This window comes from Equus przewalskii, chromosome 10, assembly GCF_037783145.1.
Source record: "Equus przewalskii isolate Varuska chromosome 10, EquPr2, whole genome shotgun sequence".
NCBI lineage: Eukaryota > Metazoa > Chordata > Mammalia > Perissodactyla > Equidae > Equus > Equus przewalskii.
Window position 1 is genome coordinate 43,355,218 of NC_091840.1, and position 26,648 is coordinate 43,381,865.

A 26,648-nucleotide genomic window follows, 5' to 3' on the forward strand; every position below is an offset into this window, starting at 1 on the left:
GTCTTTCTACCCACCAAAGAGAAAAAAAGTCTTTAAACCATAAATGAATCCCTGGTTTCAATCACTGGATAATCAATTATTTTAATTATGCTTGCCCATTTCTGTAGAGGACAAGATCTAGATTTAAAAAGTATCATGGATGATAATTATACTTATTCAATGAGAATGAGGAAATTAAAAAATTTGGAAGGCAAAAACATTTCATGAAATTATAATACGGAGTAGGACTTCTTGGTTCCAGGTCTTTAAAATACAGATAATTTCTGCTAAAGAACTGTTTTCAGAGCTAGAAAATGATGGAAGGCTATACCTAAATCATTCTACAAATCAGATACAAGCTGGACAAAGATGTCACCAAAGATTCAACAAATATTTGAATGCAAAAATTTTAAATATTAGTAAAACTAATCCAACAACATATTAACAAATAATGCAAACAGCGTGAAAGGATGATTCAACTTCAGCAACTCAACATGTCACTGCATTACCAGAAAAGGGGGGAAATATTACTCCAGTAGACGTCCAAAAAGCGAAAATTCAGTAACTATATCCCATTTTAAAATATTTGCAAATTAGGAATGGTAGGAAACGTGCTCAACTTGATAAACAGTCTATACCAGAATCTACAGCACACAATACACCTCCTCACAAAATATAAGAAGCATTCCTTTTACAATGGAAAACAAGACCACTAGGATTACTACTATTTAACATTACACTAAAGCCCTAGCCAAAGCAATGAGAGTTTAAATACTCAGAGACAACACTGGTTTACAGATGATATAACGATGATATCACCATTATACAATGATCCAGAAAAGTCAGGATAATCAGCTAAAAATCTATTAGATATTAGGACAAAGAGTTCACCAAGATAGTCTGCTGTCAAAAGCAGATATAAAGTTCTGATATAAAAGCAAAAATAAAAGCAATAGTTCTACTACACATGTACAGAGACTAATTAGAAAACATCAGGAGAAAGAAGAGCTCATTCACAAGAACAAGTCAGACACCCGTAATACACCTAATAAGAAATGTGTAACTACTATGTGAGGAAGGCGTAAAATTTAAATGAAGGATATTTTAAAAACAGTGAATAAATAGACACACATACCACATTCCTCAACCGGTAGGCTCATTTTGTAAATTTTGTTAATTCTCTCCAAAACTAATTCAGTACAATTTCAACCAAAATTCTAACAGGGTTTTTAAAAGTGGAAATTGACAACCTGTTTCTAAGACTTATCTGGAAAATAAAATAAGCAAGAATAGCTAAGATATTAAAAAAAAAAACCAAAACACTGAGGTAGGCCTTGATACACAAGATACCAAAATGTCCACTAAATCTATATTAAGTAAAACAGTGTGGCATTGATATATGGACAGAAAAACACATCAACAAGACAACAGTACAGAAGCAGACCCCGAGTATCAGAATTTAATACATAATACATGTAGCATTTCAAATCAGTGACACGAGAACGGACTAATATGGAATAATTGACTATCCATTTGGAAAAAAGGTAAAGTTAGATGCCTCCCTCACACTATAAACAAAGATAAATTCCAGAAGTTTTAAAGAGTGAAATATTTTAAAAGTATAGGTATATTAGAAAAAACACAAATGAATACTTTTATAATCCTGGGGGTGGGTGGGAGGAGTTTTTAAAACAAGACACAAAACTGAAATCACAAGAGAAAATACTGACATATTTTCCTACTAATAAAAACTAAAAACTTTTATACAAGATGCAAAGCTAAAAGACAAGCAATAGGCTGGGAGAAAGTACTTTTGCCACATATTCAAAATACACAGAGTACAGCAAAAAGAAAAAAACAAACACCAATAGAAAAATGGTCAGAAGTACAAACACGAAAATCACAGAAGAAAAGTGAGAAAGACCAATAAAAATATAAAAGGATGCTAAATTTCTATAGTAATAAGAAAACTGCAAACAGAGAAATGTTTAAGAGCAGAGGCCCTGGAGTCAGACTGTTAGTGTTCGCATCCCAGCTCTACAATCTTAGACAAGTTACTTAACATCTCTGTGCCTCTCATCTGTAATTGAGGATAATACCTAACTCATAAGGTTGTTAAGAAGAGAGAATGAGGGGCCAGTCCCGTTGCCAAGTGGTTAAGTTCGTGCGCTCTGCTTCGGCGGCCCAGAGCTTCACCGGTTTGGATCCTGGGCACAGACATGGCACCACTCATCAAGCCATGGTGAGGCGGCATCCCACATGCCACAACTAGAAGGACCCACAGCTAAAAATACACAACTATGTACCGGGGGCTTTGGTAAAAAAAGAAAAAATAAAATCTTAAAAAAAAAAAGAACAAGATAACATGAAGAGTGCTCAAAACAAATCCTGGCACACAGTAAGAGCTCAGTAAAAAATCAACTGGTATTTAATGTCATTATTAATTTTCCAGGGTTGGTGAAAATATAGGGAAAGACACACTCTTACCTACAGCTGGTAAGAGCAAACTAGCAAAGCCTTTTTAGAAGCCAATTGGCAGTATGTATCAAATTTTTAACATATATATATCATTAGACCCAGAAATTCCACTGCTACAAATTTTATCTAAAGAAATGTGTATAGATATACCAAGATATATGTATCAGGACTTTGAGTGCCACATTGTAAGAGCTCTAGATTCCGAGACAGGAAATGCTGGTTCTAGTTTCAGTTCTACCAATAACAAATCCTGTAACCCCTGTGCAAATCACTTCACCATTTTGAGTTTTTTAGTTTATGACTCTACAAAATGCAGATGACAACTTGCCCAATCTACCTCAGAGGAATACTTTTAGTGGTCCCCGGACCAGCATCATCTAAGAGCTTGTTAGAAATGCAAATTCTCCAGCCTCACCCCAGACCTACAGAATCAGAAACTCTGGGGGTGTGGACAGCAATTTATGTTTTCAACCAGCCATCTAGGTAATTCTGATGCAAGCTGAAGTTCAGAGATGAGCACACGTGAAATCGTTTGGATAACTACAGAGCGGAAATTAAAGAGCACTACTATCATTACTTATTAACACACAAAAAAACTGTTTCTACCTTTCATTTTCATGACAAGGTACATTTTGGATAATCATCTCGACAAGCTCCTTTGTTGCTGAGCTTAAGTTTCAGAAAGCACTGATGTGAAACTAGGAAGTCAAACTCATATATGAAACCAAGTAACTAAATACAAGGATTTTAGGTCAAGGATAAAAAGCTCAAGGTAACCTCATTAACGAATTAAGCAATGTCTCATGCACCTAAGTTCCAAGACGTTAGATCAGGGGTTTTCATAACGGGAACACTGTTTTAATGGTAGCCTTTGTTAGCATTTTATCCACTAACTCTTGATCCTTGTCTGAACTTTTTAGGACACAAATATAGTCATCTATTTCTTGATAAGCTATTTGTTTGGCATATAACAATAACACTAGAAAAGCCTCGACTCCTTGCTTAGTGACGGCTTCTCAGGGATTGAATGTTGGCTCTCTAAAAATAACATAGGCTACCATATCTTCCAGTTGTTCAGATTTTTGTTTTATTAAAAAGCATGTATAGACTCTTAAAGGATATGGAACTTCTCCTGCTCATTTCAGCAGTCTGATCCAAGATTCCCAAATTTTGATCAGATGATGCTCTGGGTTGCTCACATATTTTTTTCAGTAGGATTAACACATATAACAGTAACTATTCTTTGTTTCTGGAGTGAATTCAAGCACTTCTTAACATTCTTCATTGAAACATAAAAAATAACACTATATTTGGTGAGTTTTATAACAACAGCAAGAGGGGGACTTCAATCTAATAATGATGATATAATTCCCAATAAAATCTGGTAATACTCCAGCTGTTCTCTAATTTCACCTGTACATGACAGCTAAAAGTCAAGAAATTAGAAAGAGCATGTGAAATCACCAAAATAAGTGTCCAAAGGTCATGAACTTTCTCCATAGGAGAGCCCCTAGCATCTTGCTGTGGCCTCTTTACTCTGACACAATTCTCACAGGATTTGTTACTTGGTTTCTAAACCCACAGCAAATGAGGCAGCATATGAGAAAAGGAAAAAAACTCTTATGAGCGGATCCTTAGCACTGACAAGAGAATCACTGAGCTAAGAGTACTCATGTGTTAAGGTGCCCCGCCTCCAAACATACACTTAAATTCTTTTGAGTCAGTCTTCACTTAGGACCCTAAATCTTAATCTTTTAATTGCTCCCACTAGTCATTGCTATTTACATATCTGGCGCCACAGGGAAATGCTCACACCAGTTGAATTTTACCGTATCAGGCCTTAGAAACAATACTTCCCTTTAGGAAAGAGATTCTTAACTTTTTATGACATCACATTACTTTGAAAATCTTATTTAAAAAGTTTACTTATCTACCCAAAATTTTTATATGATCTCAATGAGTTCATGGACCTTCTGAAGCCAATCCATGAACTCTAGGTGACCATAAACCTCAAATTAAGAACTTCGGGGGTCAGCCTGGAGGTGCAGCGGTTAAATGTGCACATTCCACTTCAAGAGGCCCAGGGTTCGCTGGTTCGGATCCTGGGTGTGGACACCGCTTGGCAAGCCATGCTGTGGTAGACATCCCACATATAAAGTAGAGGAAGATGGGCACGGATGTTAGCTCAGGGCCAGTCTTCCTCAGCAAAAAGAAGAGGATTGGCAGTAGTTAGCTCAGGGCTAATCTTCTTCTTCTTCAAAAAAAAAAGTGGCAAAAGAGAGACAAAAATGAAAGAGAAGTATTCTACAAATTCTTTAACAGACCATCTACCTCAGCAGCAAAATTCTTAGTACAGCAATTACGTTTTTCACTAAGTTGAAGAGGTCAGCAGTTAAAGATAATTCCTAATACTCTAAGTCTCAAAAGTGACCTTGTAACTACTGAGAAAGAATATCATTAGTATAGTGGTTAAAAGCACCAGCCTAGGAAACAGATCTGGATTCCAAGGACAGTTTTGTAATTTACGAGCTATATGGCCTTGAGCAATTACTTAACTTCTCTAAGCTTTAGCTTCATTATTTGTAAATAGAACAAATTAGTTCACAGGGTTGCTGTGATGATTAAATGAGATAATATACTTTGAACTCAGCACAGTGACAAGCAGCCAATAAATGGCAGCTATTAGTTACTGTTTTCTTTCAATTAACCAATTTTTTGCACAGGGATTTATCGCCTGCAAAGAGTTTACCACACATATGATCTCTTATGATCCTCTGGCGTAGGAACCATTGTATCCTCATTCTACATTTTAAGAAATTGAAGTCAAAATGACTTACCCAAAGACACTAATTAGTAGGAAAAGAAATTTGGACTTTTTTGATGACACCAGGAAGCAAGATTCAAAACTACTTTCCCCCAAAAAAGCTTAGAAGCCCTGCCTTTTAAATTTTATCTTTTTTTAATTGTAGTTAAATATACATAACATCTGTCATTTTAACCATTTTTAAGTATACAGTTCAGTGGCATCAAATACATTCACACTGTTGTGCAACCATCACCTCATCCATCCCCAGAACTCTTCTTCCTCCTCAAATGAAACTGTACCCATTAAACACAAACTTCCCATTCCCCTCCCCTGACCCCAGGCAACCAGACTACTCCAGGAGCCTCATGCAAGTGGAACCATACAGTATTTGTCCTGTGTCACTTGCTTATTTCACTTACGATAATGTCTTCAAAATTCATCTATGTTGTAGCATTTGTCAGAATTTCCTTCCTTCTTAAGGCTGAATAATATTCAGTTGTACTATATACAACGTTATGTTAACCCATTCATCCATTGATGGACATGTGGATTGCTTCCACTGCCTTTTTTTTTCTTAAAGTAGTGTTAACACTATTATTTTGAGATTGGTTATCCAGCTTCAGATTATTCACTTTTTCCTTCTCTTTCACTCCATTTGCCCTTTATTTTTTTTAAAGGGAAAAAGCAAGTAAGCAGTTGATTTAATTCTGTAGAATTTACAGTAATGGGCAGTAAAACCGCTTTTTGGGGGGGCCGTTTTTTTGAGGAGCTCCACCATGAATCAACACAAGGGGAAAAAAAAGATGAAACTCAAGTGAGTTTGATTTGATTTGATAGGAGAGCAAACCATTAACTGAAAGAATAAATTAGATGTAAGATTATCTATAGATCACTTTACATGCTCCTCTTGAGATCTTTAATGAGAGATAATGGAAGGTTTCTGTTGTTGCACATTAAATGAAAGACTTCTTCAGGGATGACCTGGGAGGGAGACAGTTGCTCAAGAACAGAAGTCTGGGAAAACCTCAGCAGGCGACTCTCCTGAAGCCACTCCGGAGTGCTAACACACTACACTCCGAAGACCAAACTGCTGCTCTCTAAAGTAACCCTAAACCATTCCACCGGTTTAAGGAAGCAACTTGAATAGATGGAGTTCCTTTACTTGCGCTTTGTAACTGTGAGGTGAGATTAACCACAAGCTTCAGCACACAGTTCTCAGAAATAGCTAAACCACAATGGAAGGGAAGGACAACAACTCTAGAGACTTCAAAAACAGTGACAATTTAAAGATGTGCTTGAATCTTGCACTTTAGTGAATGAAGGTGTGCATGCAGGCTTAGGTTGTGAGCACGTACCACTAGAGGGGGAGACAAAAAACAAAACAGCCAGACTACTGAAATCCAGTTATTCTGAAATAATTCCAGACTATGACCAGCGGGAACGAAAAACGGACTGCCTTTCTTTGTGTGAACGGCTTGTAACAGAAACCTATGGTCACACGCAAACTTACTTGAAACAAAAAAAAAAACAAAGTCAACACGAACTTGATCACCAGCAGGACCCGCAAGTGAGTCTCAGCGTTTCCGGCCGGGGTTCAGAGGCTACAGACCGCCCCTCACACCCAGTCTGCCGAATGCCATACGGCTCAGCTGTCACTCGGTCATCGCAGACAACCTCCCTGGGAGGACCCCACTTTCAGATTCCCTCTGAGTTTACCAGATATTCTCGCAAGGGATTCTTCTGTCCGCCCAGCCCCCGGGGACACTTTCTCCTTCCGAGAATTACCCCACGCCTCCACCCCACATCTCCCCGGACGCTCCGAGACCTCTAAGCACACGGGGTGCGATTTCGCCCTCGCTTGCTGGCTCCCCAGGATGCTGAGAAAAGCGTCTGCTGAAAGCAAACTTTCCGAGCGTTCGCCAAGGGCGGGAGGGCGCGGGCGCACTCACAGCTGGTTGATGGCGTTCTGTGAGATGACCGCGTTGGCGGAGAAGTAGGGGATCATGTCGGGGCTACACAGGCTGCAGGTGCAGGAGGGGGGCGCCTTCCTCTCGCGGGCCAACGTGCTCAGGGTCATAGGGTCGGCTCAAGGCTCACAGCTCCGCATCCTGGCCCCTGCCGGTGAGGGCAAGAGGCGCTCGCGTTGGGCTCCGCAGGGCAGAGGTGCGGGTAGCGCCGGCTCCCGGCGGCCAAACGGGTCCCGCCGGGTCGCGCGGAGGCAGCCGCCGCAGCCCTGGGGCTCGGCTGTGCAGTCCCGGCGGCCGGCCGCCGCCAGCAGCCCGCCCCAACCCGCGTCCGGGGCGGGGCGCCGCGCGGGGCGGGCGGGAAGGGTCGGGCGGAGGGGAGGGTCGGCCCTGCCGGCGCCCCGCCCCGGAGCTCGCGGCACCCACCGGATCCCGCTGCAGGCGTCCCTGCCCGGGGCGCAGGGGTCGGCCCTGAGACGTCGCGGCTTGGGTGAAGGAGCGAAGCGGGCAGAGTATGAGTAAGAAAGCCTCGCATTGCTTGGGAGTGTTTCAACAGCAAAGTCCTGCCTCTTAACGCGCTCTATACATTGAACCTCAAACAAACCCCATTTTTCAAATGATCTTAAAACTTTAAAAGGCCAAACATTCACAAATGCAACAAATATTTATCAACGGCTTCCTATGTGCTAAGGGCTGGGGAAATTCAGAGATTAGCTGGATTTTTTTTTAAAGCAAACAATTTAAGTTATGATGGGAAAAAAAACCCTATCTACATTGTTGATAACATCTGCTAACCCTTATTTATAAAGGGCTTTCCTACCCATCCGCCAGACCAAGGATACACAGCCTTAGCTGCACAGATGAATCACCTGTGGAGATTTTAAAACTCCCACGGCCCCGGTCACACTTTAGGCCAGTCAAATCCAAATCTCCTGAAGGTGGGATCTAGACCAGCGTCTAGTATTTTTCAAAGCTCCCCGAATGATTCCAATGTGCAGCCATGGTTGAGAACTATTGTGCCAAGTGATCTAAAGAGGAAGACAGGCTAAAGATTATGTCCTCACTTTACGGATGTGGAAACATTTAGGGTCTAACCAGATGACCTCGTTTCTAAGTGATGTCACTTAGATAGGAACCCAGTTTTATGACTCTCCATCTAGGGCTTTTTCCACCAAATCCTATTCCCTGATGCCTTAAGCATGTTCCTAACAACTTACTGAGCAGTGCCTTTCACCTGACCAGGAACCAGCTCTTTGTAAAATGAGAATCTCTTTTCTCTCTCTCCTGCATGCTATGTAGTGGCTTACACAAGGGGCTGGCCCAGTGCAGGCACTCAATAAAAGTTAGCTCCCTTATCTCTTGCCCTTCCAGTCTCATCAGAACAAATATTTTCAGGCATCCATATTTTCAGCTTTTCAAAATACCTGACTAAAATATGTTTCAATAAAGCTGCGTTAGGAATTCCAGAGCCAGACATTAATAATTTTTAAAAACTATTTTACTATCAAACTATGAGAGAAAAGACCAAAATTAGGAAGAAGTCACTTTAAGACTCAACATATGCGAGAATTGAGAAGAAATGTCTTTTATATAAATTTTCAGGTCTCTTTTCCTATTGATTAGTTTGGCAATTTTCAAAATTTTCGTAATTAAATAATAATCAATCTAAACTATAAATTCTATGCTTAAAACGAGAATCATTCTTTTGCTAGTTGATTCTTCAATAAACTTAAAGTTGTTGCCAACGTACTGAGGGACTTGAAATATTGAAAATTCATGCTGGAAATAGGCATCTAAGTTTCCTACCAATCTGGTAATAGGAAGGAACCAGTTGGCAAGTGAAAAGTTAATGAAAGGTCTGGATCTGGGAGTCCAGTGCATCATCATCTTCATCCATCTCTAGGAAGGAAAATGTTTGAAAGATTTATTCAGGCTGTGTCAGCAGGCACCCAAATGGCAGTATAAGAAAAAACATGCTGATACACCCCAAAATAAATTGCTTTAAATATCTGGCAAACTTGCCAGTTTGAAATTTCTTCCAGGCTGTAATTTATTACAGCCTTCAGCAGTGATCAAAAAAAGGCAGCAGGCTATTTAGAATCGCACTGTTAAGGTGAGTCCACTTCCTTTCATGACACAGCAGAGATGGGATTTTATTGAAGTCAACACTAAATGATGCCGTTTAGGAAAGATGATGGCATGGTAATCATCTGTATCTGTCTGAAAAAGAAGTCAGCAGGAAATGTATCTTACTCAACACAGAATATCGCTAGCATTTAAAAATGCTAGAGATAAAGATTTCATAAATATGTATACTGGTCTTTTCTAAATAGGTTCCTATAGTGATACCCCAGAAGTGCCTAGTCCTTTGTTTGCCCTCAAAAGACCTCTGTCAGTGCCTGTTCAGTGAAGGGACTATTTTAACAGCGCCATCAGGGCCTCTTCAAAAGCTTTTCAAAGTTAAATTCTCACTATCAACTATAATATAGGAAATTGGGAAAGTGCTAGAACATGCCTCTTGGTTTTTTAAGCAACAAAACTAAATCATCTTTGCAAACTTGGTTACCTTTAAGGAAATAGTTCTTTCTGCTACTGTCTGTTTTAAAAAGTTGAACAAATTCCTTTTCTTTTCACAATTGCAGTGTGTCAAAATGTCAATCAATTTAGTTTCAGCTCAATTTAATCCTTTACTCTCCAATGTCAGGAAACAAGCCTCTGGGGAGCAAGCTCTCTGTACCCAAGCATCTAGGAATTAAAAAATGATTCCAAATTAGATTGAGCAGCATGAAATAAACTAAGCTGGTTTCCTACTACACATGAAGTCAGAAGGGGCTTTCTCTCAAAAAAAATTTGTGCAAAGTTCTTAAAGAAAAATTGCTGCATTTCTTTACAATTACTCTTGCTTGAGTTAGAAGATTTGAAATGACTTTTGTCATGTCATTTGCTGACCACTTCAAAGCTCTGAAATATGAATATTCTAAAATGTTAATTTGGCTCTTGACAGCATTAGCTATGACCTAATTAATTTTTTATAGAATTATATGTTAAAAGCATTAAAAATTTTTTTAAAGTAATAGCTGTCTCTTGATTCCATATCCATAAGGTACTTCCCATTACTGTGTCTCCATGTGTCCCTCCATAAGGTATGAATACTGTAAAACCAGAAACTTAATGTGCTCACCTAACTCTATGCCCGGATAGTCACAAAGGTGCACTGAAATGTGAGTGAAGGATGTGGACATGCTTTTGCTGCTGTAACAAAATTTCGACATGGGTGGATCACTTGAATTGATGGTAGCTAATGACCTAAAAAGTGACAGTGCTAGTTTATAGTGCCAAAAGCAGAAGACCTAAGTTCTAGTTCTAACACCATCACTTAATAGACTAAGATTCTGGCCAAGTCACTTAACTTCATCTGTAAAATGGGATAATAAAATCCTAAGGAAATGTCCCAAGGTCTGTTTTTGTGAGAGTCAGGAACCCTAGGAAAGGAATTTCATCCAATCTGGAGATCCTGAAAAATGCATTTAATCCACTTAAGATAAACAGTCATCTAGTTCAAAGCAGTAGATCACAGGAGTTAAAAATCTTAGCCTTGGAATGAATTGGCTAGGTCTGAATCCTAGTGCCACTGTTGTTAGCTGTGAATTTGAGAGTTACTTAACATGTGGCTCATTATTAGTACCTAATTTATGAAGTTCTTGTGAAGATTAATTAAATTAATACATATAAAGTACTTAAAAGAGTACCTGGCACAAAAACTACTCTTTGGACTCAATGGCTCTGTAAGCTTAAGAGAAAGGCTGAGGAGCTTGCCCTTCAGGAATAAAATCAGAGTTGGAGTCTCCAATGAAGACTCTTAGATCAGAGTGCATGACTGTAATAAATTTCTTTATTTTTAAATTTTTTTGCTTTTCTAACTCCTCCATGTATCTTTTGACTGTTTCTCTAACATAAAAACTCTTAATAGGGGCCAGCCCCATGACAGAGTGGTTAAGTTCACGTGCTCCGCTTCGGTGGCCCAGGGTTTAGCCGGTTCGGATCCTGGGTGCAGACATGGCACGGCTCATCAGGCCATGCTGAGGCGGCATCCCACATGCCACAACTAGAAGGACCCACAACTAAAAGTACACAACTATGTACTGGGGACCTTTGGGGGGAAAAAGGAAAAATAAAATCTTAAAAAAAAACCTCTTAATAGGGAAAAGACGTATGTGCTTTTCTTCAGATCGTTAAGAAAGCCTACTGTGTGTATGTGCGCACAAGTGTGTTGAGGGGGCAGGGGGACTCTGAAGTCTGTCTGGTAACCTTAAGATAAAGTCCACTGTGCATTTTAGTTTATTCACTGAGAAAATGAGGATGTTGACTAGAAATAGTCCTCTATGCTCTTTTCCACAAATCTGAAAAATAGCGATAGTGGGCAACGTTAGAATGGCAACGAGTCTAATATTAGAAGTTCTACATTCTAGTTACTTTGTCCATGGGCAAAACTTAATCTGTCCCAGCCCTAGTTTCTTTAATCTTAAAGTGGAGATGGTAATGTTTACCTCACAGTTTTATTAAGATACATGGACAATAGTGCTTTGTGAACAAGACAGAACCAAATTTTCATTATTATCATCATCCGTAAATTGCCCAATCAGCTTCCAATAACAGGAAGCTAGTTCTATTTGTTTGTATTTGGGTGAGAGTTGATGAATGAATGAAAATAAAAATACATTCAAACTTCCCCTATGTACCAACATTTCATCCAGGAAGTCTTTACTATCATTGTCTGCTACGTAGTTAATTCCATTAACTCAATATTGAATCTGTAGTAATTCGAGATCTGCAGTGTTCACTGGATTTTTGTATTTTTTTAAGCTTTGAAATAATAGTAGAAAATTGTATCACTTTATTTTTAAAACATCTAGTTATAAGAAAAAATGATTATACCAATCAGAAGACCTATTTGTATTTTTACGTTGTCTCTAAGGGTGTTTCTCTGTTCTAGAGAAATAAACAATAAATTAATTCCCTGAGCATCATAAGGGAGAAAACCAACACTTCAGAGAGTTACAAAACAAAAAGTCTGTTACCTGGAGTAGCACAACATTCTGTCTCCTGTTAATCTGTAAAACGCTCGGATAAAACTCTCAAGATAATACCCTTAATTTTCAAACTTGTTGCCCAGACAGCACCAAGAGGTATCTCACTACACTTAGTCAAGGGCACTCTTCATACAATACAACACATCAAACTGTAAACAAAGGCTCTTAAAAGCAATCATGTTTTGCAATTGCCATGTGGCTAATAGTTTTATTGACAAGAATATCTGACAACAGTTTTAAACACTGGATTGAACAATGTCACTGAGCCCTTACAGTCCTTTCCATGGAACTTTCCACATAACAGCAATGGGGAATACTGAAAAGATCTCATATCAACTCCATGAGAGGCAACCTCTAAGGCGTTTATCCCCCATGGTCTTAACCACCATATGCTCCAGTAGGAAGAGATGCTGAAATGCTGCTTTCTTCAGGTTACAAAAGCCCCACACTCTATTGTTTGGTAAAAATAATAGGCATTTATAGATCACTTTTCACATCCAACACACCTTACAAAACATTTAACCATTTAATCCCCACTCTCTCTCTTCAAACATTTTATTTTTTAAACTAGTTTTTTAAAAATAATAAAAGTAACACATGCTAAATGAGTAAAACTTTTTTTCCCCCAGTATTTAAAAGTCACTCTTCTCATCCCTATCATCCTACTCCCAGGGATGATTAATATTTCCAGAAATTTTCCTTGCACATGCAAACATTAATATATTGTAGCTGGCCTTTAAGAAACACACATGCACACAAGCATAGAATTATGTTATACATATTATTCTGCTTCTTGATTCCTTCCCCCCTTATCCCTATATCTTGGATATCTTTCCATGTTTATATAGATTTACCGCACCCTTTTAAAGGAGTGTAGTATTCTATTTTACAATTATATATAATTTAATAAACAGTCCTCTACTGATGGACATTTAAGTTGTTTCCAGTCTTTACCATTATATACACTATCACTATGAACATACTTTCACACAGTCTTTGTGTATGCATGTGAATTTGTTGGATGGATGCCCAGATGTGTAATTGGCAGTTAGTTAAAATATTTTAAACATCTTAGGAATTGATAGATATTATCAAATTGCCCTCATAAAAGGTTTAGTTTTTTATTTTCCCATGGAATCTTAGTGTCTCCTCCTACCCTGTGATCTATTAAATTAACTTAGGGCCCAAGATCCTCTTCTACAGCCCATCTTTTATATACTACATTAAAAGAAAAGTCAAACATCCTTACTGAGAGAAACTAGAAAAACAATATATTATAAAGAAAAATATTATGAAGAACTATATTATGGGTTATTGATTTCAAAGAATTACTTAGAGTATAATAAAAAATATGTTACATTTAAACTACTTTGAAGATGATATAATTGTTAATTCAGAAGATATTTTAAGATCTTGTTTGATGCTAATGCTGTTGAACATATTATAGGTGAATGAGCCAAATGTGGCCTTGAGTGTCTTGGAATGGGGTGAGACAGAGAGAGAGAGAAATGGGAAGTGAGTGAATTTGGGAGTAACAAAAAATGGAGGCAAGAGGAACTGAGAAGGTCTTAAAAATAAAAACAATTACTGACATTTACCGAGCTGACATTCACTGTATACCAGATCCTCTATTAAGAGTTTACAGGCAGGGGCCGGCTCCGTGGCCAAGTGGTTAAGTTCATGCGCTCTGCTGCGGCGGCCCAGGGTTCGGATCCTGGGCGCGGACATGGCACCGCTCGTCAGGCCACGTTGAGGCAGCGTCCCACATCCCACAACTAGAAGGACCTGCAACTAAGATATACAGCTGTGTACCGGGGGGCTTTGGGAAATAAATCAGGAAAAAAAAAAAAAAACCGACTGGCAACAGTTGTTAGCCCAGGTGCCAATCTTAAAAAAAAAAAAAAAAAGAGTTTACAGGCAGTATCTCACTTATTCTGACAAACAACCTATGATTCTACTATTATCTTTATGAAGCTCAGAGATGTTAAATAATTGCCTAAGGTTACATAGCAGTATTTCAAACCCAGCCAGTTATTCTGGCTCCAGAACCTGTCTCCTTCACCAGGATTCTACGCCATCTCCAGGAAGATGGAGGCTCACTGCAGAACAGGCTACGTCTGAAAAGCTCTACTGCCAAAGGAAAGGACTCGTGGACACCTTAAATACCTACCTTACTGCACCTGGTGTGTGCTCCTCCACCTGATCCTAGCTATGTACAGCGGTCCTGACAATAACAGGGACCTAACCCAGTACTAAATATAGCAGTAAGATGATCTTTTGGCTGTTGTATACCATCCTCTTGCTACCAGATCCCTTGGAACTCTGCATTTCAAATGAATATTCTTCTGAAGACATTTTTCAAAGCCCTTATATCTACAGGTTTTGTTTCCCTAGTTTTTTTTTACACAGCATCCTACATGAAGGAGGCACTTAATGTATTTGTGGATAATGATGGCATCATCATCTTATTTGATGTTTGGAATAAACGTACTAGCTGGGCAGGTATTATCAATCCTTGTTACAGTTAAAGACAAGGATGAATCAGACTAATATCTAGGTGATAAGAAGCCTAGACTCCAGTCTCGGATGTGTCCAAGTCATCCTACATTTTGTTGACAGATTAACTGAGTTCAGTTGGACTAATCCTGAATACCTGTATGCCAGGCAGTTTGTGAGATACTGACTGTCAAAATGAATAAGAGTTAAACACTTTTATAATAATTCCCCATTCAAAATCTCCAAATAGTTCCTTATTCCCTTTCAGATCAAGTCCAAACTCTTCCTTCTAGCCTTCAGATCCTCCATACTTTAAATCCTACCATAATCCATTCATTATGGCATATTACCTTCAACTTTATTCCTTCTTCAACACAACCAATGTAACTATTTTTTACCCATTCTCCCCAAAGTTAGGTGGTTTCTATTTTGTCCTCCCATATCTGAGTCTCATTCTCCTCTCTGTTCGAGTTGTTCCCTCTCTGAGATGATTTTTATCCAGCCTTTCAAGTTGTCCATGCATAATATATTTTTCAAGGCCTAGTTCAATTCTCAGCTCTTTCGATAATTAGAAACTCTATAGGGTTTTCACATCCATCCTCACTTGATTCTCATTACAATCCTGTGTATAGGTAAGCAGAACTAGCTGGTATTATTAGCTTCATTTTGTAGATGAGGAAACTGAGGCTCAGAAATTAAGGGACCTGTCCAAGTTTACATAGAAAGTGTCAGAGCTAGGATTTGATCTTAGATTTTCTGATTAAGTACAGTGATCAATTCCTGGTTTACAGTATGTGATGACATTTTTCTAACTCCTTCGGAATTTAAAATCTATATTGTTGTGCAAGGTCTTATTCTCTATTTTATGCCACATAATTTATCTCTGCTAGAGCAAACCAGACACAGCAACTCTCTTTTGTGGACTTCCTAGAGCTTAGCACACTGCTAGGCAAGTCATAAGCATTAAACATATTCTGGTTGGTTGGCTGAACCTTTACACAACCCACTATATTTTTCTTAAGGCTCTTGATAAATATTTCCTGAAGGAATAAATACATTAATGACGAAGGTTGTCTCCCCCTGGGAATTCACTCCCTCACACCTGGTATAGGGAGAAGCCCTTAAGACTCTTTTTCACTGCCTCATCTTTCTCCTCTGGCTTCTTGCTGTTCAGGTAGATGCCTCCTTCACACAGAGAATCCAGTAGAAGGCCTGGAACACAACTTGGTAGGTAACGGCTTTATTTTTATTTTCAAGCCTGCCCTAGACTTTCAGGAGCCAAAAGTTCAAATCGCAGCAGGATTGATTCAGCCCTTTCACAAACAATTTAGTACTATGCTGTTTGTTTAGACTGGTCAAGTTTCCAGGCCCTGGCTGAGCAGCATCATTATCTCTCCAAGCTTTCATGTATCAGCTTTCCCGGCCATATTTCACTTTCCACGTCTTTCCTCTCTAAAATCAGGTGAACATGCAAAATCACATACTTAGACAATCATGCACTTTTCAATAACCATGTCATATATCTTCAAGGAATTTAAGTTACTACACAGGAAGTTTTTTTTTCCTCTCTGAGTTAGGCAAAACCAAGAAGTATGCAAAAGCTTTACCCTCCCAATCTTTAGCAGAAAGGGGGCACTTTGTATCATTCTTCAGCTAGTACACCAACTAATGGAGAAAAGATACAGTGTTGTCAGATTCTATTCAATCCACCTCAGCTGGATGGCCAACTGGACAATAGATCTTAAGTGAAGTAAAAAATACTTTGCCACAAGAAAAGGAAACTAAGTAGCAAATCTTTATTTAATTGTGAAATATTTCAAACATATAACAAAGAACAGTGAGCATAACAGATACTCATAGATAGCACTATCACATTCTAACATTTTACTCTTCAGATTTTAAGAAACAAAACTAGGCAGTTGAAGTCCTCTGTCAACTTCTCTATGACCCCTCCCCCGACCCCATACATGTACATACTCTCCTGAACGTGGTGTTCATCTTTCTATTCACGTTTTTATATTATGAATATGGCATATTTTTCTTTAATGGAAAATTCATTCCAAGAATTAGATCTTGTAAAGCATTGAACTTTTTTTTTTATTTCTTAAGATTGCTATATAAAATACATAGAAAAGAGTTAAAAAAAGAATTTCCTTTGGGGGTTGGCCCGTGGCCGAGTGGTTAAGTTTGCGCACTCCGCTTTGGTGGCCCAGGGTTTCTCTGGTTGGGATCCTGGGCACGGATGTGGCACCACTCATCAGGCCATGCTGAGGCGCGTCCCACATGCCAGAACTAGAAGGACCCACAACTAAAAATGCACAACTATGTACCGGGGAGCTTTGGGGAGAAAAAGGAAAAAATAAAATCTTAAAAAAAAAAAAGTTTCCTGCTTTAAAAGTTCTAGTCCAGGGATGGATAGATAAGTAGATACGTGGCACAGCCAATACACCTTGGAACCAATACTTTTTTTTTTAAGATTTTTAATTTTTCCTTTTTCTCCCCAAAGCCCCCTGGTACATAGTTGTGTATTTTTTTCAGTTGTAGGTCCTTCCAGTTGTGTCATGTGGGACGCCGCCTTAGCATGGCCTGATGAGCAGCGCCATGTCCGTGGTCAGGATTCCAGTCGTGAAACCCTGGGCCACCGAAGCGGAGCGAGAACTTAACCACTCGGCCGTGGGGATGGCCCTGGAACCAATACTTTGATTCATTGTGAATCCAAGAAGAGTATGTATTTGGGTGTTTACTGTACAATTCTTTCAACTTGTCTGCATGTTTACTTTTTTATGATAAAATGTTGGAAAAACAAAACAAAAACCTCTAATTCATATTTTTGTCTAAAAATACTAGTGAGGAAGGATATTAATTGGTTTCAGACACTTAAGGACCTAACATACTCACAGAAAACAATAATTAGGTTTGATAATCTAATTACTGTTTAAGTTCTTGCTTTATGGTATCTAACAAGTATCAGTTCCTTATGATTTATCTTCACATAGTCACTTCCTGTAGTTATTTCAGCTTTGACTTTTCCGTCCCTTTCTGGAGAGTTTATGAAGTCATTTGTTTATAATCCACTTCTCATCACAATTTAAGCCCAAAGCTTAAACTATTAAGGAAAACTATTTATGGTTGATAAGCAACCCTAACAAAATGAGTATATTAAATAATTAGAAGAGAAATACTTTTGAAAGTTGTAAAAAGATTTTTATAGTCCCCCTCACAAACCTTCTAAATTAACTTCTGTTATCTCAGGAAAATGCTCTGCTACAAGCTGACCATGAGAAGAACAAAAGACATTCACTATTAATAAAATACCACTGTGATATAACATTTATGCAATAGCACTTTGCCTACTAATTGAGGTATTTTTATATTTGTATGTTATTTATGCCTCACAGTAAGCATGCTAAATTTTTTTTTAAGGAAAAGGAAACTAAATCTCAAATAATGAATGTATTTGTCCAAGGTCATGCAACCAGTACAAACATAAGGTTTTTAACTCCAATACCAGTGCTCTTTCCACACAACTGAGAACAACAGACTATAAGTCTTTTTGTTTTAGTGGCATTTTAAAATCACTACATTACCAGCATTTAAAATTACTACATTATTTATTATTTATTTGTAAAGTACTTCACCTTAAGTGGTCTAATTTAATAGTAATTACTCCTTGAGACTGATGTTTTCATAATTTTATAGGTAAAGTAACAGATTCAAAGAAAACTAAGCTTGAATGTGGACTGTTTCAAAGATAGCCAACTGCCTTTCAAAATGAAGGTCTTCAAGGAAAAGGACTGTGTTGAGATAAAAACAGCAATTCCATGTTGAGAAATGAAAGATATTACTGCCTCAACACAATTCTTAACAGAAATTTTTAAAGAAAAATTATTTACTTATTAAAATTAGATTAAATTAATCATTTAGATTAAAATTGAATTTAAAAATATGCCCAAACTGATTTCTAAAAATCGAGCAAATAGGAAGACATAATAAATGATTGTTAAAAATAAAGTCCTTAGTTAAATTTATTGATTGCCTAAAATCAGTTATAATTATAGTCATTTTCATGTAATAAAAAATAAGTTTGGGCTATGAGTAGGAGAGCCTGGTGACAGATTTAGCTAACACTGAATGAACTACAATTAAAGAAAGTTATTTTCTCCTTACATTATTACCAGGAGTAATTTATTCTAGGTATTACTGGAACAGAGGTGAATGATTAAACAGCCAACTAAACTGTGACAAAAACAAAGCTCTTCTACCCTCCATTCTGAAACTCTTTGTAGTTGAATGTAATCCAAAGTGACACCTAAATACACATTTAAAACAATTTAAAAAACCGCCAAATCCTGGGGCCACCTGGTGGTGTAGTGGTTAAGTTTGCACACTCTGCTTCAGAGGCTGGGAGTTCACAGGTTCAGATTCTGTGTGTGGACCTATGCAACACTCGTCAAGCCACGCTTGTCGTGGAATCTCACATACAAAATAGAGGAAGATTGGCACAGGTGTTAGCTCAGTGGCAATCTTCCTCAAGCAAAAAGAGGAAGACTGGCAACAGATGTTAGCTAAGGGCCAATCTTCCACACCAAAAAATAAATAAATAAATTTTTAAAATCCCATCACTAAAAAAAGAACAAAAGCACACAAATACCTGCCTATGTGGGCTATAAGATTAATCTTCTTTAAAGATGCAATCTCTTTTTAGAGGCATCTTAATCCTCCACAGCCACCCATCTCCAAAGGGCCATACTGATATTGGACTATATTGGGTGATGCTGCTTGAACAACAGATGTGTTTGATCAAACATTAAGTTCACATCTCTGAAGGAGTTCAAATTTTGCTCTGCATCCAAAACACATAAGGAGGAGCCATGTTTTCTCCTAAGGATCCCTTTTTTTAATCTCAGAGGAAAGAGAGCTTTAGTCAGCCAAACTAAAGCATTAACTACAAAAGAACTGTTGCTTATACTTTTACATGGGCATAACGATAAGTACTAAGAATCTAGAGAAAAATAATAAAAAAGGAACACAAGAAAATAAAATATTAAATTTCTTATACTGAACCTTCAGAACAGGGCTTTCAAAGTCTCTTCCAAATATTAATTCATGTTTGGACATATGCTATACTTATTATTCATGTTTTACAGATGAGTAAACAGAAGCATATCAAAATAGTGAATGCCAACACTGCCAGGCACTGTGTTAATAGTAGGTATTCAAAGTATGCGAATATATAATTATACACTAAACAGCTCACAGTAAAGCATGGGAGACAGATGAGCTACATGAAAAAATGGTCCTCAGCCCACCAAACTACTCAGTGTTCTTCCTGAGTGGTGTGCTTGTTTACTGGTCTGCATTTGCAGATGTCCTCAACTTGAAAAGCCTGTTCCTCTCCCCCTCTCATCACCACCCAAAGCTGTTTGGTTAATGCTTTATTCAAAAACCCTTCTAAAAAAGTTATAATGGTCACTAGTAATAGTAAATAACATTTCCTGAGCATGTACTATGTGCTAAGCATTATGGCAAACTATGTAAATAACTTATATCTCATTTCATCATCTATGAGAATTGCTAACCAGCTTCCACTTTTAAAGGATTTGCTGGATTAACTGACAGTCTCCACTCTCTCTGTAAAGCATACTGTCATCATAGCAGAGACAGTCCCGTACAACAGGTTACTCCTCTCAAGCACGCCCATTCACTTCTGCTTTTAAAAGTTGTATGCTTATCAAGAATCTGTGTGTTTAACAATTGTTGATGCCCACTGCACTTATCATAATTATAAAATTTAATTAGACATTATGTAAGCCAATTGTACATATATGAGTATAAAAATAAAAAGTTATTTCTATAAAAATGAACTCAAATGCTTTTGAAAACCTAAATAAAGGATAGTTATTTTTAAAATTGCTGTTGAATTAGGTGTGGCTAAGAGGACTGTAAAAGACTGAAGGAAAGTTTAAATTTTTAGAAGGATTCTGTATACAATTCTCCTCACAACTGTCTATAAATTTTCACTCTAAAGAGATCAAAACAGGAAATTAAAGACAATGCATGCATGATGGGTGTGGATTATACAAGAAAAACTAGAAATCAGAGGATCAGAAAACCAGGACAATCCAACATCTCATCTAATTCTAAAATCCGGTTTCTTAACCAAAACTGAAAAAGCGCTCAATAAAAGTTTACAGGGTAAATGAGTGAAAAAAGAAAACTCTCCATGGGAGGGCATATGTGATAGGCTTTAAAGGATGAATGGAATGTTACCAGACAGAAAAAGGATGGAAAGGACATTCCAGAAGAGGGTAAGAAAGGCTTTAGAGTCAAGAATATATTGAGTTTGAATTTGAGTTCTGTGCTGCATGATTTGGGCAAGTCACTAATCTCTTTGTGTCTCATCTTCCTCATCTGTAAAATGAGCAATAACAATTCCCTGGGGCTGTTATAATGATTAAAGGAGATAATGAATATAAAGCATTAATTTGGTGCTTGAAGGCATATATAAGTTAACTCTGAGAGGATAAAAGGCACACTTAGGGAAGGGCAGGTAGTTCTTTAAGGCCTGAATAAAGGGTACAAGGTTGAGTGGCAGAAAGTAAGGCTGGAAAGTTGGACTGAGGCCAGTTTTTAAAGTTTTTAAAATGTCACACCAAAGACTAGACCATTCTTTAGGCAATGGAGAATAATGGGAGACTTTAAGTTGGAAAGTGACACGAATAAATCTGAGTCATGTCTGAGGGTAGGTGGAGGATGTATTGGTACGAGTATCAGTTAGACTCAGGGAGATCATGTTAGGAGGCAATAATTCAAGCAAGAAGAGGTCTTAGACTAAGGCTGAGGCAGAGATATTGAATAGAAAGGGGAAAGTCTGAGATAAAAACATATATGTGTGTGTTATGTAATCCCTTCTGCCCTTAATGAATCTATAAATACGGAATTAAAGTCGTTTATAAAGCTATTAACATAAATCCTGCCACTAAAAACCCCTCTATATTACATCATGCAAGCTTTTCAAATTTGATTAAAATAGGTTTTGCCAAACGGTAGAGAATACCCAGATGATAAAGCCTGTAGTATCACCACAGAATAAAAGGATCAGTCTGTCTAAATCCACCTTAAACCTGATGCTTACTATTCCTTCTTGGATGTTTGTTCAAGAAGTTATTTTCACTAATTTAAAATGATTTTGTCTGTACTAATTCCCTGTTTCAGTCTATGACCTTTTGTTTGTTCTTTCATCAGTAAGAGGTTCAGGAGACAGAAGTGACAGGCTTAGGAACTGACTGAATGTTGGGGGAAGAGTCAGGGATGAATATGAAGTTTCTAGCTTAAACTACTAAGTGGATGGTGAGGTCATTAATAAGGAAAGGAAGAAACTTTGGAAGAGAAATAAATTTAATAAAGACAATCATAGAACATACAAGATTTGTAGGCAGTTAGAAACAAGGGTTTAAAGTTCAAAAAGAGATCTGAAGTGGATATACAGATTTGAAAATTCTTGGCACACAGGCAAGAAGAATGAGGTAGATGAGGCCACCAGGGGACAATACATAGACCAGAGAATGGGAAGCCATCAGCACTCTTGAAATTATATGCAAAATTAAGTTGTATGCACACATTTTTCTGATAAAATAGTCTGACCTTTTAACCAGCTTTTCAAACGACTCCGTGTTCCCCAAAAGACTGAAAATTTCCGTTTACACTGTAAAGTAAAAGAGGCAAGGATGGCTTCCTGGGAAAAGTTAACTTTTAAGAGACGTAACGGGAAGAACTGCTGGTGAAAACAATTGGGAGGCTCTGGGCAGAGAGTCTAAGGACAACCAGCAAAGAAGGACGGTGAGAAAGCCAAAGGAGGTGAACACTGCACAGAAAAATGGTCAATAGCTTCATTTAAGATGGAACCAAAAAGCATTCACTGGCAATCTTAACAAGAGCAGAGTTTGAGTGGTGGAGGGGGCAAAAGTCAGATTTCATGGGAGTGCATGGAAGTTGACAAAGGAGGCATCAAACATTCCTTTCAAGAAATCAAAATAGAGGGCCGGCCTGGTGGCGCAGTGGTTAAGTCCACACGTTCCGCTTCTCAGCGGCCCGGGGTTTATGGTTCGGATCCTGGGTGCAGACATGGCACCACTTGGCAAAAGCCATGCTGTGGTAGGCATCCCACGTATAAAGTAGAGGAAGATGGGCATGGATGTTAGCTCAGGGCCAGTCTTCCTCAGCAAAAAGAGGAGGATTGGCAGTAGTTAGCTCACGGCTAATCTTCCTTAAAAAAAAAAAAAATCAATCAATCAATCAATCAAAATAGTAGTTTGAGGTGAAAGCAGGGGTATGAAATGGTACTTTAAAATATTTTTATTTCTTTTTTAGTCTTATAAAAACCTGATCACGTTTACAAGATGAGGGAGACAAACCGGTAGAGAAAGATAAAATGTATATTTAACCCAATGACAAAGTAGGACATGTCACAATAATTGATCTTGATCTGCAAGCATTTTTAACTTAAAGGATACAATATTTAAAGAGTCTAAACACCATGAAACAGAAATATCTTCACCAAAGGTGTAGATGCCAATAAGACCATTTGAATATTTTGCAGCTTCAAAACCTTCCGAAATGAACTTAAAAGATCCATATCAAGTTCGCTCATCAGTCATTTTCCAGAAATTTCTAGAGTGACAGAGAATTGTAATTGTGTGTGTGTGTGTATTTTAAGGCTAATTTAATTTCTCATTCTTGACATATGAAGAGATCTGCATAGGCTCATTTTCTGCCTTTTTTTCTTTTTTTTTTTTTGCCTGCCTCAAAGCAGATGCGCAGAGAGAAGTGTGTTAGAGTAATAGCTAACCCTCTCCCTTGGCAATCTCAACCAATCTCTTAGTTTACATTATTACTGTCATGCTGTTAAGTAATCCTGACCTTCTCAATTCCAGGTCAATTCCCAGATTCCCACAGGTCATCAGTACCTGCATGCTATACGAATTTAAAGTTTAATACATCCTAAAATAAACTATAGTATAGAAAAAACAAACCAACCAACCAACTCCTGGGGGAGGGAAGAACCCAGTTAATGAGCTTTTACATGGTAGAATTTGGTACTCTTAAAACTGAGCTCCTGAATATTTACCTTATCACAGTTAAGGAACTTGGAATTTCATATGTAACTTCTAGCCAAAAAGCTATTTTTTAAAAAAACAACAACCATTTCCTCTTTTTCAATCACAGATAAAATCTCCAACTTAAAAATAGCAACACACATGAACTTCCTATTGGCATAATATTTTTATATGTAATTATTTGCAATCTTCCCAAATACGCCTTTCCTATCTTCTACATGGCCTATATTTTCCTTTTCTAGAGGATATCAGTCGTAAATATTTTATGTGGCTAAAGATGCGGCAGCAATATACATGTGAGAGAATGTGTGTGTAATGTATATATGTTGTAGATCATCTTTCTAATAGAAAAGCTGAAGTTTGGTTTTCTTAAAATTGAGAGTTATTTGGTATTCTGTAGAATTCATATACCAACCTACCTAAGACAATCACCATTTAACTCACTTGAATATTAAAAGTGATTTCACTGATTACATGTTCCCCTCTTAAGAAGAGGGGTAGTTAGGCAAAACAAAACAAGGCCCCGTGGCAGAGTGGGTTAAGTTCACAATCTCCTCTTCGGCAGCCCAGGGTTTGCTGGTGCAGATCCTGGACCTATACACCACTTGTCAAGCCATGCTGTGGCAGGCATCCCACATATAAAATAGACGAAGATGGGCACAGATGTTAACTCAGAGCCAGTCTTCCTCAGCAAAAAGAGGAGGATTGGCAGCGGATGTTAGCTCAGGGCTAATCTTCCTTGGAAAAAAAAAATGTGTTAAAAAACAAAAACAAAAACACATTGGCCTATCAGGTATATTTTAATGAATTTGAAAAGGGCTTTAACCTTAGTATTAATTGTCCCTTTTTTTTGGATGAAGAACCAGGCTGCAGTGATTCTGAAAGTTTCTGAAATACATACTGTGGGAATTAATTTATTTATTATGGACACAAAATTATGATCCTAGTTTTAGAAGAACTCAGTTTATAATGATAACAAGTAATAACAGTCATAATAACAGTTACTACTTGTTGAGTACCTATTACTGTGATAGGCACTTAACCTTTATATCTCAAATCCTTAAGAAAAATTGTAAAATATTCTTTTTCTATTATAGAGTTGAGGAAATGGGCTCAAAGAGGCTACATATCTTTTCCCCAGCCTGAAAATGACGAAAAGTATAGTTCTTTATTCATTCCTTCTAGGGAAAGTTATTAGGTACCTTCTAAGTGCCAGAATTCAAGGAAGCAATCATCAACAAGATAGAGATGTCTGTGCCCTCACTCAGTTGTAAGTGGCAAGAACAGACAAGTAATGAGTAACAATAGTGTTAGAAGTGCTGTGAAAGGGAAGCAGTGAGTTCTATTAGAGCCATGAGGTGAGAAATTTTCCACTGAAGAGTAGGGATTGTTGTAAGCAAAGGTGGCTCATAACCAATTATATATTTTAAACAGTTTCTAAATTTCCTGAACTTTCTTTGGTGCTTCAGCAGAACAGCTGTTTTAGGGCTAGCTTAGGTAATCAGTAACAGGTCCTTTCTTCTCTCTCCAAATAACTGCTTGGCTTGGGGAAATTCCCAGTGAATAATTAACACCAGAACAGTCTGCCAGTTATGTTTATTAATATATTCTTTCTGCCTCAGGAGGGTGGAATAGCAGTGAGTCAGAGAAGCAAGTAGATGAGTCTTTGCTTAATAAATATTCATTGAATGAATGAAGCAAGATGATCAGTACCTTTAAACAGGGTTTTCCAAATGGCACCCAATGGCTGTGACTTAGCTAGTCATCCAGGTTGAATCAGATTTGACCTACAGACCCAGAGATGGGAAGCTCTCACTTCTAATTCAATACAAGATTTGTACTAAGTAGGAACTTTACTGGTATCTGAAAGTCTGATGATTTCTCTTCTTGTTTTTGTTGAGTAAATGATCTTAATACCATATGATGTAAAGGGTGTCAGTCATAACACAGAGTTAGAGAAATTAGGCTATGAGTTTGTGAAATTAAAACGGAAAAGAATTTAGACAAATACTTGTGAAAGTACCATCATTTCACATCTTGCTGTAATATTTTGTGCTTAATATTTGTTAAAGCTTTCCTAGAAACTATTTTATTTGCTTTTTCAACAATCATATAGGATAGATGGGCAGATGTTACCCTCATTTTACAGATGGGGAAATTGAGGCATAGCATAATAAGAGGTAAGACAGAACTAAAACTAGGTCTTCTTTACTCTTAGTTCATTGCTCTTTCCCTCTATTACACTGCTGGATGTTCAGGTTTCCCTTGATGACCCCTTTTGTATACCTCAAAGGAAAATTAACACTGTAGACTTGGAATCTTATCTAACTAGACAGGAAGGCTAAAGACAGGAAAAACAATAATGTGGTCCAATCCCCTGCCATTACACAGATATGATATTTGTATGCCTGTAATTTATAGACATTCCCTGTTTAATCACAATTTGAAGAACAGATGTTGCTCTGGGATAAGTTTTCACTTTTATCTGGAAAATCTTTTGTTCATTTGGGTTATAATAAGAAATCTTTCTATAGTGTCTACTTCCTTTTAAAATATAAACACAGACAGGTGAAACACACATACATATAAATACATATATATTTTTCTCACCCTGATATATATACTTGTGTGTGTGTGTATATGCTGTGTGTACACAGACACGTATGTATACGTTTCAGGGTAAGAAAAATCATGTGGGGGCTGGCCCCGTGGCCGAGTG

At 37.8% G+C, this 26,648-nt stretch overlaps 1 protein-coding gene across 7 annotated transcripts in view; it reads right to left on the reverse strand.

Annotated features, from left to right (window-relative positions):
- Nucleotides 1-26,648, reverse strand: part of SSH2 (slingshot protein phosphatase 2) — a 241,923-nt gene that overhangs the window by 96,157 nt on the left and 119,118 nt on the right. The window contains exon 1 of one of the 7 annotated variants that reach the window (XM_070562808.1): nucleotides 7,213-7,575. The exons of 4 other annotated variants lie outside the window; for them this stretch is intronic. In XM_070562808.1, the coding sequence (XP_070418909.1) occupies nucleotides 7,213-7,340 (128 nt within the window). In that variant the 5' untranslated portion in view covers nucleotides 7,341-7,575. Of the gene's footprint in view, nucleotides 1-7,212; nucleotides 7,576-26,648 lie in introns of those variants that run through there. 2 more of the 7 variants (XM_070562809.1, XM_070562815.1) reach the window with 2 other exon arrangements.